The sequence below is a fragment of the Chanos chanos genome, chromosome 10 (assembly GCF_902362185.1).
Source record: "Chanos chanos chromosome 10, fChaCha1.1, whole genome shotgun sequence".
NCBI lineage: Eukaryota > Metazoa > Chordata > Actinopteri > Gonorynchiformes > Chanidae > Chanos > Chanos chanos.
This window is the reverse complement of record NC_044504.1, coordinates 192,501-206,607: the sequence shown is the minus strand read 5'-3', so window position 1 is coordinate 206,607 and position 14,107 is coordinate 192,501. Positions and strand designations below refer to the sequence as shown.

Below are 14,107 nucleotides of genomic sequence, written 5' to 3'. Positions count from 1 at the left end.
GTTAAGCTTTGCAGGCAGACGTGCTGCCGGATTCCATCACCACCAAATAAAGCTTTTCTCCAAGCGCGCTTTTGGTCTGGTTCGTTTACTTGTAAAATCACAAGAAAACCTAACAAAACCCTGGGAGTATATGGCTCTCTGCTCTGCTGTTACCATGTTGTTTCTTAGCCCAGGGGAGACTTTGCTGCAGTGCCACAGGTTCCATTTTGACTGCACAAAGTTTAATCCAAAAATAACTCATAATGCTGTTTCCCCATTATAGCAACATCCCTCTGACACTCATCTCTCTCTCTCTCTCTCTCTCCCTCCCTCTCTCATTCTTTCTCATTCTCTCTCTCTCATTCTCTCTCTCTACATGAGTTTTTAGGTGGTTTATCACTGAATACTTAAGTGACAATTCATCCATTCATTCGTTCGTTTTCTAAGCCGCTCATCCCAATTAGGGTTGTAGGGGTGCTGGAGCCTATCCCAGCATTCATTTGGAAAAAGGCAGGGGAACACCCTGGACAGGTCACCAGTCCATCACAGGGCAGACACACAAACACATTCACACCTAGGGGCAATTTAGTATCTCCAGTTTCCCTGACTTACACGTCTTTGGACTGTGGTGGGAAACCAGAGCTCCCAGAGGAAGCTCACACAGACACAGGGAGAACATGCAAACTCCACACAGAATGGATCCCGGCCACCCGGGACCTTCTTGCTGTGAGGCAACAGTGCTACCCACTGTGCCACTGCGCCACTGTGCCACTGTGCCACTGCACCACCCCTGATGGTTAATGTTGGACCAAAAAAAAAAAAAATGGAAAGAAAGAAAATCAAGTCATGGGACCATCATACATACATTTATGACTGAATGTCATACACTTATGACTGAATGTCTGAATGTCATATTCTTGTCTTATCCTTATTTGCTTTTTTGACTTGTCCATCACTCATCCTTTGTATTTTTCCTCTCTTTCATTCTGTATCTGTATTCCTGGAGTTTTAGCCCATTCTTTTGGGCTTCACATTTTTCAACTTGTTCTTTTTTTTTTTTTTTAACGTCACACATTTCTGCCCAGCCCTGCTCATGTCCTTAAATGGGTGGTGCAGTTTAGGGACAACCTCATAATATACAGTAAACATTGGCTGCTCTAAGACCACCTAAAATGTCCTTCAACTTGTCCTTCAGTGATGTTGTATAGTTTATGTGATGCACCGCTGCATTTACTTTTCCCTTGTGGTGTTCATTTGAGAATGTAATGGCCACTGCTTCTGCTCTCATATGCAGTATCACATGTTTACTTTTATGAGATGTCACCGCTTTAGGAGCAATGGCATTGGTATAACTTAACACTGGACATAGAGTAATGTCTGTCCCTCAGCTGTGCTCTTGTGTCTTAGGTCATCCACGGCCAGGGGTGATTTGGCTGCACAATGGGCAGGAAATCCAAGAGATGGAGGATTTCCACTTCGAGCAAAAGGAGAATAAATACAGTTTGCTGATTCAGGAAGTGTTCCCTGAAGACACTGGGACATACACATGTGAAATATGGAATGAGGTTGGAGTGGCCCGCTCTGAGGCCTTGCTCACTGTACAAGGTATCATTTCCTGTTAGGCCAACTGTCATAAAGCCTACATTCGTCTTTCAGAAGCATGACTTTACAAATGGCAAACAAATGTGTCATCAGCTGTGGTAGGTAAGGCTTTTCAGAGGTTAGAGGTTTGTTTATAACGTATTATCCAGGGCTATGGAGAAACATGAAGCTGAAGGGGTAATCCTAAACACTGGTTTAGAGCAGTGGTTTTCAAACCTTTTAGCTCCTTCCCCCCTAAAACATGACAAGTTAATTGGGGTAATCAAATGGCCATTGTGGGCTAGTGTAGCAGGGCATTGTTTTGAACCATGTATTCCAGACATTGAGCAAACTCAGTATAGTCTCCTCATTTTTATATCTGTTCTTTTTCTATTACATTGGCAAGGATAACTAAGCTTTGTATATGCCATTCACCGCCGCCTATAATTTTGCCACACTCCTCCCTGTGATGTTTCTTGTGTGTATTTCAGAACCTCAGGATGGAGTCCAACCATGGTTTATCACTAAGCCCAAATCCACCACAGCTAGACCAGGTCAACACATCCTACTCTCCTGTGCCATCGCTGGAGACCCATTCCCGGAGTTCCTCTGGATGAAAGATGGTCATTTGGTGTCTGGCCGGGATTTTGAGATCCTTCAGAGGGAGGACTTGGTGTCTCTGCTAATCAGAAGTGTGAAGGTTCACCATGCAGGACATTACGAGATCAGACTCAGGTATGAACCCCTGATGTGACATTGACATGATCACTATATGTCTAGCCCCTTATGGTCTGAGGCATGTGGAAAATGTTTTGTCATGACTACGTATCCAGTATTTAATAGAGGATACCATTAGACCTCTTCTTCTTGGCTGGAATTTACTTTTAGCCAGCGAACAAAAGTCTAGTTGGTTAAACTGAGAACAATATTTGGGGTAATTCCTACCCTCTGTTCCACACCATTTGTTATGTAATTTTTTAAGGGATCTGTTTTGTTTTCAGGAATAAAGTAGGAGAATGCAGCTCCATGGCCAACCTGCATGTCAATGAAGAAACAGCAGTCAATGCTCAGGACTCTCGTAACATGTATGTCCTTATGTCAGCATTACCCGCACATATTAGCCTTGCAGGTGTTTTTCTGACCTAATTTGGCTCCACTTTTGAATCAGCTTAGTCTTTGAATACTTCCAAAAGAAACTGTAAACTCTGACATAGCTCTGAGAGGCCCTCTAAAAAGAGAACACAGTTGTGTTTTGCCTTATAAGGCTAGCGAAGACATTTCTGATCTTACCTTATTTCGAGTTGCACTTACTCCACCAATTAAGCAGTGACAAAGGAGCTTGTGTCGGTCAAAGCCATTAGACTGTCTGTGTGTATGTTTTTTTTTCCTCTTGTTGTTGTAGAGAGGGTAGTCAGTGTGCAGAAGGGGTGGACCAGACTGCCCGGGGCAGGGAAGTGGAGAGAGAAGGACCAGGCATAGGACACTGCAGCTGTACAGTGCAACAGGAGCGGGAGGAGGAGCAGGAGGAGGCCAGCACAACGAGAGGACTGCTGAAGAGACGTGTGGAAACTAAAGAGCACTGTGAGGACCAGATTCGCCAGCAAGAACCCCAGCAGCTCGACTTCCGCTCTGTACTGGGCCGAAAGGTTACCACTAAGAGTGTCTCCGAGGAGGATCTGAAGGAAGTCACAACTGAGCAGATGGACTTCAGGGCCAACCTCCAAAGACAGATCAAACCCAAAACCCAGTCTGAGGATGAGAGGAAGATCCATTCACCACAGCAGGTGGACTTTAGGGCAGTTTTGGAGAAGAAAGGAGGTCCTGCTCCAAAGTTAAGGATGGATAAAACTGAGCCCCCACCTGATTTCAGATCTGTGCTGTCAAGCAGAAAGAAACAGTTAAATCTAGAAAAGAATGGGGAGAGTCCACAACCAAAACACTCTCAAGAGACGGAGAACAACCCCAACAACATGGATGAGGAAATAAAAGAGAAGAAGTGTTCAAGTGGAGGGAAAGAGCCTGTGTTTACTCAGGCGCTCTCTGATGTCACAGTAAGAGAGGGAGCCCAGCTACATTTACAGTGCCAGCTTCTCTCTGACGCCCATGCCAATGTTACCTGGACCTTAAATGGGAAGGTCATCAAATCCTCTAAGTTCATTGTCATTGCTAACAAGGGTTAGTATTTCATGTATTGTTATTCTTTTCTACGTGATTTAAATACATTATAAATTTCAGTATTTGTTTCGCTTTAGTGTTTAATTCACAGGGTGTGTTTCTTCATTTGTTGACATTATGGGAAACTCTGTTCCTGTAAAGGATTTCTGTCTGTTCTCCCAATATTAGCATGTGTACATACACTGAACAGCTGAGAATTAATACAACTAAAACTGACCCCCCCCCTCCTCTGCTGGGGGACTGATTTCCTTAAAAAAAAGTTCATGATCATGTCAATTGCCAAACTATTTCCCTGATATACACATAGAGCAAATTAGTACAGCAGGGACATTCCCTGGATGGGCACTCCTGGGATTTTTTTTGCTGGGACTGATTCAGACTTCTTTCAACCTCTTTTGTCCATACATTCCTGGGATAACTCCTCTGATAACTCCCACATTTTTTCAGTAAAATAACTCTTTCAGTTATAACTGTGTTGTTTGGCTAACATGCCATGCATCATACACACAAAACATATGCAGCTGACATGGTACCAGCATATTTTCAGGCACCACAACTTCCTTTTTACACCACTTTGACGGGAGTACGTTGACCATAACGGGACCGGAGTATATTGACCATAACGGGACATATGTTAAGTTTACTCAAAAGGAACATCATGCATGCCGTGGATTTGTTTTGATCTCTGCCTCAAGTGAATCATTAGGCCATCTGATGTTGTTTCTGTGTCTGGTATTGGTTCACTGGTGGCTGAAGGTGCTGGAGTCGGTCAGGGAGCTCTCTGGCTCTGTAGCTCTGAGGTTCTTAGGATCATTTTATGGTGGCTGAGTATGTGTGTAGATCATTTAAACGGAGTTTAGAGAGAAGAGAGGAAGACAGTGATAAGGCAGAATTTCAGTGGATGAGAGTGCAGAAATACATCTGACAATGTGATTCTCTGCATGTCTAAACCATGTCTGTCAGACCTACCATCATAACCAAACAGTCATGAATTTATAGAAGTTAAATGTCACATTCATTTAGGTGGCATCGTCTGCAGAATGGGTTTTTTTTTTGGTCTGTTTGTTTGTTTTGTAGGGAAGCAAAGAATATCATAATCCTAGCTGGTTAATCCTTAAATGTAAAAGATGTTGTGCAGATGTGCATGTTTATCAGCTATCCATTAATCTCATAGTGTTTGTGTTGTGAGGCTACGTCCTGACTGAAGAATCGGATATAGTGCAGTGACCATAAATGCCTTTATATAAACACTGTGAAATCTATCTCAGAATTATGGATCTAAAACCCTCAGATATTCAGAGCTCATGGTCCAAAATGGATATGTAGCACCAGAGGACATTTAGAATACAGTCTTTTGCAAGTGCATGTTTAAGTACTAGTTTTTGGGGCACTCTTATTCACTTAAAGACAGAGTTGCTTTCATTGTTTTCATCATCACTCTGTGCTGCTTTTCACTAATCAGTGATGTTTGACTTATCAGTGTTGTGATTGTTTGGATGTGGCCAGGAGGTGTGTGTTCCCTGAGCATTGACAAGGTCCTGCCAGAAGATGAGGGCCAGTATGTGTGCCGAGCAGAGAACAGCAGTGGCAGAACTGAGTGCTCCTGCAGTGTGCAGGTAAAAGGTCAGTTGACCCATTGGGTTGCAAGCATGCTCTCTCCGTAGACCCCCCCCCCCCCCCCCCCCCCCCCCCCATCCAAGTAGTTATAGCTCAACACACATGACTCTACACATCCCACCACTGTGTGAGACACAATAACTTATATTGATCTCACCTTCCGATGCAACCTAGACATTTACTGTAAACGTAAAAGGTCCTTTGACCATTGACAAAGGCCCTGGCAATCTAAACATTTTTGTAGTTATTGCATATTGAATAAAACTCCTCTGTACCCCTCATAAATGATTCAATCTACATCTGAAATACAAATAATCTCCTCTCTGATTGCATAACAGCTCAAGAGAATTCAAACATGAGGAGAAATCATTTTTTTTCCACTGATATCAATGCCTTTTCATGTGTCTCAAATTTCTCTTCCTCTCTCCAGATTCTACTGACACAAACTCATCGCCCCCCAACAGGAAGACCAAAAAGCCCTCCATTCCAACCACAGAAAGTGAGTTTCCAAATTATGGACTTCCTTTTTCCCCCATCTCCATTTTTCCCTCCTTCTATTTTTCCTTTGTGGCTCCTTCGGCCTAAGATGAGTCTTTATAGTAAGAAAACCAAACAAATTTCTGAGACTTGAGTCTCACTGATGCTATCCTATCAGTCTAATCTTGCACTGATGCAACAAGATGAGCAAATGTGAACCCAAAGAGGCTAAGCATTTAGAGTCACTCAGACCTGAGCTTCAAAATGATACTTAATTCTAATATAGATCATAGTCTTTTGCACTGAGGGAAGAAGTCTGAGAATTTAAGTTGAACCTGACTGAACTTGACCTTTTTTAGTTTAATTAACATTACAGGACATGTTTCTTTACACATGTTGATCTGATCAGTTCTGGTTGTCTGGTTTATTTTAAAGTGTTTTTAGAGTGGTCTGAATGACAAGGTTTAGGTTTCACTGACCTGTGTCTGAGGAAAATGGGGTAAAGAAAAATAGAAAGAGAACAATAAAGGGAAACAGAGGGAGAGGGGTTTAGGGACATCACAGTCTTCACATCACTGCCCAGTGCAGACACACTCTATCCCACACTTCCATCTAAGGCTTCCGCCATTCAGTAGACCATGGTCGCAGTAGCCTCTTTTTCCAACACACTGTCCCCGCGTTTGCTCAGCCAAGTGTGGACTGTCCTGTTTGAGTGTCATGGCCTGGATAAGCTGATCAGCCCTGAGTGTATGCAGGGTCTTCAGTGCAAACAGGAAAAATGGAAATTACACAAGTCAGCCAGTGTTAGTCACTAAATAAGCTGAATAAAACTTGGTCCAAACCAGCTGTCAGTCATGTATCTTTAGAGGTGTCAAACACTTTGTAGTCAACTCTTTTCAGTCATGAACCAGTGTTCAAACAATTTGCTCTCTTTACAATCAGGTGTCAAACACTTTGCCCTTATGGACCGAGGCTCAGGAGCCCTTGTCAATGTCAAATCTTCAGTTCCAATATTATTTAATGATAGCAAAATGTCACAATGCTTAAAAAAACATTTTTCTGAAAGCATAATTTAAAGGTTTCTAGCCTTGGAAATAGTTTCCAGTGATCTATTAGATCTTACCACATAGATAGTTCCACTGTTGGAGACATCTCTACTGTTATCATAGTTACTGTTCACCAGCTCTGGTAGCTGACAACTGGGCTGCTAACTGAACTCAACCCAAAACACCCTCAAGATCATTAAAACGTGGACATGCACACGCCTGAGCACTTCTTCTGAAGCTTTTGGCACATTTTCCACGTTGACCTGGAAGTCTTTCCACTGACCTGTGATATCACTGCTGTCCCTCCTATTTTCCACTGTCAAACCAACACAGTTTTATGACAAAATGAACATATCACATGTAGAGTGGTAAGAAAAAAATAATAATTTGAACCATGTTAAACACAAAACAGTTCTGATTTGATTTTTCTTGCCATGATTGTTTTGTTTCAGAAAGGATGTTTTTCAGCTCTATTTCATTCAAATGAAGGACAGTGTTGTTTTTACAGTCTTTGCATGAGTTTGTGCTGAGCTGACACACTGTTTCTTTACAGCGATCAGATGTAAAATAAACAGTGCCAGCAGCTATTTCCTGGATTCTTTGGTACTATTTTTAGTATTACCATAAAAGGCAAATACCAAAGCAGATCAGCATATTCAGAATCTTTTCCACAGAAGGCTGTCACCATCCCCCTTTCTGTTTGTGCCTTTCCCTCCTTATACTATCCTGAAAAAATCAAACTCTCTCTAAAAAAGTCAAACTTGGTCCACAATGTAGTGTGTAGAATGGACCTTGTTTATGCTATGGTTTACAGGCTATAAGAGAGTATGCGTAATTAATGTCAGTACCTTTGTTTGTTTGCTGGTGTTACTGCAGATCATGGCACACAGTGCACTGAGGTCAGAGAGAGCAACTGATTTTAATCTAGTTTTGTTTTTATTCCAAAATATTTCCTTTTCTTCTTGCTTTAGAAAGATCTTTTTTTTCCTGCATGCATTTTGCACTCTCTAGATTCAGCCAAAGATTAATTAAATCTTCTTTCTGACATTTATGATCAATGATATGCTCTTCTCTTTAGATGAGGCCAGAATAAAGAAGCCAACACCAAAAACACCTTTTAAACAGGGTAAGACTATGACCTCTGAAGATCCATGAAACATGCTAATCTCTGTAGTCGCACTGTAATCCACAAACACGGTCAGAATATCGCATTTGACAAACATCTTGTCAGAAGTGATAAAACAGGTTGAACCATAATTTACACAGTGATAAATTATGATCCACAGCAACTCCAGCATGTCACCTGCATCATAAAAATATCACCATGTGTCATAAAAGTCATACATTTTACATGAGAGTACGATATAATATAGATGTACAGAGACATCATTATCTGTATCTGTATCTGTTCAACCAACAAAATGGTCTGTCTCTGTATCTGTATTTGGATAGCAGACTGGAAGTGGGTGTGGTTTATACCAGAAGTCATGTTAAATCGGGCAAATGTTGTATTTTCTAACCTAATATTCATTGACAATGCAATTTTTTGTGCTTTCACAGAATCAGATTGATTTAATATTGGCATATGAAAACTTATTTTATACTAATTAATTATTTTCATCTCTCTCTTTTCTTTTTCTTTTTAACTAAACCAAGTTTTATGAAATATCTGAACCCCACCACCCCTTTAACTGGGGGACACTGAACAATCAGTAACTGAAGAAATGTTTTATAAATCAAAAGATTTGGTTTTGCATTGGAAATAGAAAACTATTTACGGTGAAGATATATAGAAAAACATGCTTCAGTGGAAGGGAATAATATTAAATTCCAGTGATGCTGTGTTCGCGACTCTTGATGTGTTAACGCTACTGCAGTTCGCTAGGGAAACATGAATTACTATTTTGCAACAGTAATTTACACTGACTTGGTGGAGACGACTACAGAATATAGCTATCACTTTCAATAATGTGTAGTAAATGAAACAATTTTCAACTTTTTTTTTGTTTTGTTTTTAATGGAGGAAATTAACACACAGCTAAAAACTACAGGTTGTGCGGGTAAACCAGCTGCCACACCAGGCTTTTGTCTCGCTAGCTCCCACACCTGGTTTATTGGGAGCGACTGCAGAATGTAGTGATCACTTTTCAATAATGTGTAGTTAATGAAATGACTAGTTAGTGAATCAAAGCCCTATGTTGCATACAAAATGGGCATTTTTATCTTGTGGACATCACAATGATATGAATGTTTTGAAGAAACATAATGGCTGATGCACAGGCATGTCAATCATGTTTTTTTTCCGGAATTAACGAGCTACTTCAGGTAGAAGAAATATCTGTTTCCATTGCAGTATTTGTGCTTTCCCGAATAACGTATTTGGGAAAGCACAAATTTGTTAAAGTTGGCTGGACATGCTTTTAAGTAGTTTTACACTGCAATCCTTAAACCTTATCAGAGGGGCTGATACAGAACTGTGTTTTTGCATTTGTAGCTGTTCTTGCATAAGGAAGGTTACATGCATCAGCAAACTTACAGCTGTGTTTGGTCAGTCAGTCTAACTCCTGTAGGATCATTTTTCGACCATGGCCTGTCACTGATGAAATATAGATGGAGCTGTCTGAAGTGCCTGATGCCCCACACACTGGTTTCCTCTGCTTAGTTCCTAACAGGAATTGAATTGAATTGAATTGAATTGAATTGAACTGAACTGAACTGAACTGAACTGATGTGTGTATTTAGGCACCCCTCCTCAGATCCTCCAGTTTCCTGACGACATGAAGATCCTGGCCGGGAAAAGAGTGGATCTGCTCTGCCAGTTTACAGGCTCACTACCCATTTCCTGTACCTGGCTCAAGTTCCGCAAACCAGTACTGACCAGTTTGATTTCTGTCTTTTCTCAGACCAGTTAGCGCCTTTCTCTGTAATCACAAAGTAGTAAAGGCCAGTTAATATCTGCATGACCTATCAAATCATTAGAGACTAGTTTCTTTTTCAACTTGAACAGTACCTGTACAGTAAAAGTAAAAAATATGCTCTGAAGTTGAAGGCACAGAGGACCAGTTTGGTGATTCAGTGGCCTGTTTTGTTTTCAGTTGAATCCACAGTCACAAAATATATTTACACTGCTGCTGAAAGCCTTCATCAGTATGCTTTATTTAATCCATTTATCCACCAGTTTATTGTACCAAAGCATTTCTATTTGAACACACTATACCAACAGTACATTTCCGCAAAAGAGCATTACATGACCACTATATTGTTACCAATACACCAGCCTAACACATCTTCACTTATGCCACTGATACTCGCCTCCAGAGGAAAATGTATCTCTTTTTCTCTGCAGATTCAGGAAGGAAAGAGTGACATATCCATCGAGACTACAGACACTAGCAGCAAACTTACAATCGCAAACAGCCAACAGGAGCACTGTGGCTGCTACACTATAGAAATCAGAAACAGCTATGGAGCGAGACAGGCTGCCCTTAACCTCACAATCGTTGGTAAGTCATTTTATAATGCATAGTAGCAGAATTGCAATTCTAATATACTAGGACTGTGAGTCTAAATCTTTTGAATAGGACAGAAACTTAAATTATAATTACAACTGTTGTTCAAGTGCACACAAACTTGTGACAAGATGCCATAAAGTCTTACCTGGCAGCAATTTCTCATACTTCAAATGTTTGTGTACAATATCAGGAGTAATGAGCACCTTCTTAAATCTGAAGTGCAACTTGTAATGAAACATCGTTTGATGCAAAACCAGGGCACATCATCAGTGATGTCTCCTGAAGTCATCGGGTGTTTCGGGGGTTTTCGAACATCAGACACCCTCACTCAGGTAACCTAGCTGAGGTTGATCAAGCGTCAGCTTGTGCCCTAGCAGCACTCTCCCACGGATCCGGTCTCTTGATCCAGAGCCACCTGGAGGCTTTCTTTGCAGCCTGTGCTGGTAAATCCACACCTTGAATTTTCCCAGAATGCCTGTCTTGTTGACATCTTTCAGCCACCCCTCCAGCTCCTCGCAGGTGTTCTTAATGGATGCTGTATCCCTGAGGCTGCTGTCAAAGATCTTCCCCAGGCTCTTCACAAGCACCTCAGAGATAGCAGGAATTGGTGTTTCTGAGATGAAGAACCAGAACTTATCCACTACCCTTCCTTTTTTCAAAACCAAGGATCTTGATTTTGCTGGCTAGAATGACAACCAGGCCCATCCCATCAGTCTTTCTGGCCCCTTCAGGATCCACCTGCCTCCAGGCATTGACTCAACAGGCACTGTTAAGTCGTCCATGAAGGCGCGGATTGGTGGTTGGTGGATCCCGGACTTGGACTTCGGGCCTCTACACACTGGTTCAACAGATTTCACCAGCATGTTTATTTCCAGAGCGAGCAGGATCACTGTGGTGGTACAGCCTATGATGATTCCCACCTCCAACGTGTGCCACTCAGACGTAATTGGCCCTGCTGAGACTCTCAGGCTGAAGTCGCTGTAGTAATCCAGGATGAGGTCTCTAACTGAGACTGGAACATGGTGCCTCTCTAGCATCTCCAGCACCAGCTTGTGGGGCATTGAGCCATAGGCATTGGCCAGGTCTAACCACAGCACCACCAGATCACCCCTGTTCCCCTTAGCTTCTCTGAGGAGCTGTGTGGCCATGCCTGTGTGCTCTAAACAGCTTGGTACCCCATGGATGCCACCTTTCTGCACTGAAGTGTCGATGTACCAATTCTTGAGGAAGAAACTAGTCTGTCACTTAGCTACAATGCTGAAGAAAACCTTCCCTTAAGTACTGAACAATGAGATGATTCTAAGCTGGCAGATGTTCTTGGAGTCCTCCTATTTAGGTATCTACACTCTTTCCGCAAACCACCACTGCTGTGCTGTTTTGCCTCTCAATGCATATATATATATATGTGTGTGTGTGTGTAAAGAGTACCATTACTATGGTGAAATTGTACTTAAGTAAAAGTAAAATTACTTGTGGAAAAATCTACTCAAATAAAAGTAAAAAGTAACTTCTTTAACATTTACTCTGAGTACAGGTTAATGAGTTACTTTTTTTCTGAAGATGTTGGTGAGGTAGATAGATTGTCAGATTGTCCTCGGACCTTTCCCAGGCAAGGCAGATAGGGCAAGAGCATGTACATAACATGTTATTTTTAATTTCAGATCACCATTATAAAATAAAGTACATTAACAAATTAAATTAAAATATGAAATAAAAATTGCATAAATATTTTTAAATGAAATAAAAAATAAAAATTATATCAAATTGTTTGAGTTTTCTGAGCCACTAAACCAGTAAAGGCCAGAAAAGCTGCGCCGATTAAAATAAAAATGCTCTGACTCTGAAAATGTAATAATTCTCAATAATTTATCTGTTATACGTCCAGGTCCAGATAGGAGGGTGTCTGGTGATCCACAACATATTTTTGGTCTTCGTCCAGTCTATTCTATAGCATCCCACACAGTGCAGACAACTCTGTGCCACGGCATCCTCCTCTTCAGACATCATATCTACTGTTGCGGCCTTCTATATGGCAGCCTCTTCCTCACTTTGAAGAACACTAGCCTCTGGTCTTGTGCAGCTGCGAAACACAGGGAAAACAGAAATTAGACCACTGAAAACATCAATCGGGGGACAAGTCTAAGAACTACTGGGGAAATTATTATGTTCTGAATTTCTCTTCTTTTCCTTTGCCTCATGCAAGCGGTGATCCTGCCCCCCTCTTTCTTCTCTAGATTCTCTTCTTGCTTCATCATGTAACTCTTTCAAATAGTCTCATAATAGGTCTTGCAGGATGCTAGAGAGAGAAAAAAAGTGAAGAGAGGAAGATTGCTTAAAAGTTCATTTAGAAATCCATGTACTGTTGTGAAACAATTATGACGATATACCAACAAAATCGTTAGCTTACCTTTTCTGTGGGTAACACCTCTGCACATTATCTTCAGCATGCATTCTCTGCGCAACTTCCTGTAAAAAGCAAAATTAGTACAAGGGTTAAATTCAACCACATTAAGGTATAAAGTAGATAAAGAAATGCGAACACAGAATGTGTGGCAGTCAAAAACAAAAACCAACAGGCTACAGAAATAAACTGACCGAAACAGATTTATTTTCCACTTGTTTTATCGTTTTTGGAGCAGACTCCTCTTGCGCCTCTTTGAGCTCTCTGATGTCTGACTCCATCCTGGGCAACTGCTGAATAACATTCATCATGAATGTTTCCAGTTGTTCAGACATCTTCTTAAAAAATGCATTTAACATGGACACCAGTTGTTTGTTTTTGTTCGAACTCAGCGTTGGAATAATTGGATATTCGCGGTGCACAGGAGTAGCCTCTCCACTCCGCTGTCCATTAGAAAACTCACGTGGTCTTTTGCAAACCATCTTCAAAATTTGCACTATCAGCAGGATACAGAGTACCACTTCTGTAATCCTTCGTAAACTTCTGTGATCCCTCTGTAACTTGCTTCTCCTACAAACAGGTAACCCCCTTCCCCAAAGCAAATTTCACGCTGCAGTTGCACACAATGCTACTGGTTATTTTCACACTACACCATGCATGCACACAAAACTGACTGGACAGGACTCAACCTTAGACTCTGAGTGGGTGCTTTAAAAATGGGGGCTCGTCTTTGTACTGAGGAGAAACATTCCAAACAAACAACGAAAAAACAAAGAAACCTCCCTTAGCTTATAAACTTTTATCGTACTTTGATAGGATGTCCAGGTGTCCCACTTTGCGTCCGCAACCCCCATATTGAGGTAATGTCTCATTTTTCATTGGTCCTTTGGTTTTTAATTGTCAGAAATAACAACACATAGATGCATTCTTTTATCCGCCCAGCACATGAGCCGCTTATGCCCTTGCGACATGGTTTCTACTCTATTTAACAGCACTACGTCAAAAGCAGCAACCTCACTCATGCAAATGCAACATAGCCAAGCTTTTCTAAAAGCCTGGCTTTCATCCAGTGGCTGAGAAGAGAACAGTGAACACAGTCATAAAGAGGCTGTAACAGCCAACAATCAAACTGTACAGATGTGGGGCTGGTGAATTCCCCTGCTACGTCACAAAAACCAAACTTTGCAGATATGAAGGTAAAAGCTACCAGGCAACATCATGGCCACAAAGACAAGAAAATGTTCTTTTATCCCTTCTGACCATGCTGTTCATCCAACAGAGGTTTTGTTTGATATAAAGATTTGCATTGAAATAGTTTT

General features: G+C 41.3%; 1 protein-coding gene across 1 annotated transcript in view; it reads left to right on the top strand.

The window, feature by feature from the left end:
• Window positions 1-14,107, top strand: part of mylka (myosin, light chain kinase a) — a 58,143-nt gene that overhangs the window by 27,522 nt on the left and 16,514 nt on the right. The window contains exons 10-18 of the mRNA XM_030786506.1: window positions 1,387-1,584; window positions 2,052-2,295; window positions 2,562-2,645; window positions 2,963-3,735; window positions 5,242-5,358; window positions 5,783-5,851; window positions 7,954-8,001; window positions 9,618-9,745; window positions 10,222-10,378. Coding sequence (XP_030642366.1) covers window positions 1,387-1,584; window positions 2,052-2,295; window positions 2,562-2,645; window positions 2,963-3,735; window positions 5,242-5,358; window positions 5,783-5,851; window positions 7,954-8,001; window positions 9,618-9,745; window positions 10,222-10,378 — 1,818 coding nt within the window. The remainder of the gene's footprint in view (window positions 1-1,386; window positions 1,585-2,051; window positions 2,296-2,561; window positions 2,646-2,962; window positions 3,736-5,241; window positions 5,359-5,782; window positions 5,852-7,953; window positions 8,002-9,617; window positions 9,746-10,221; window positions 10,379-14,107) is intronic.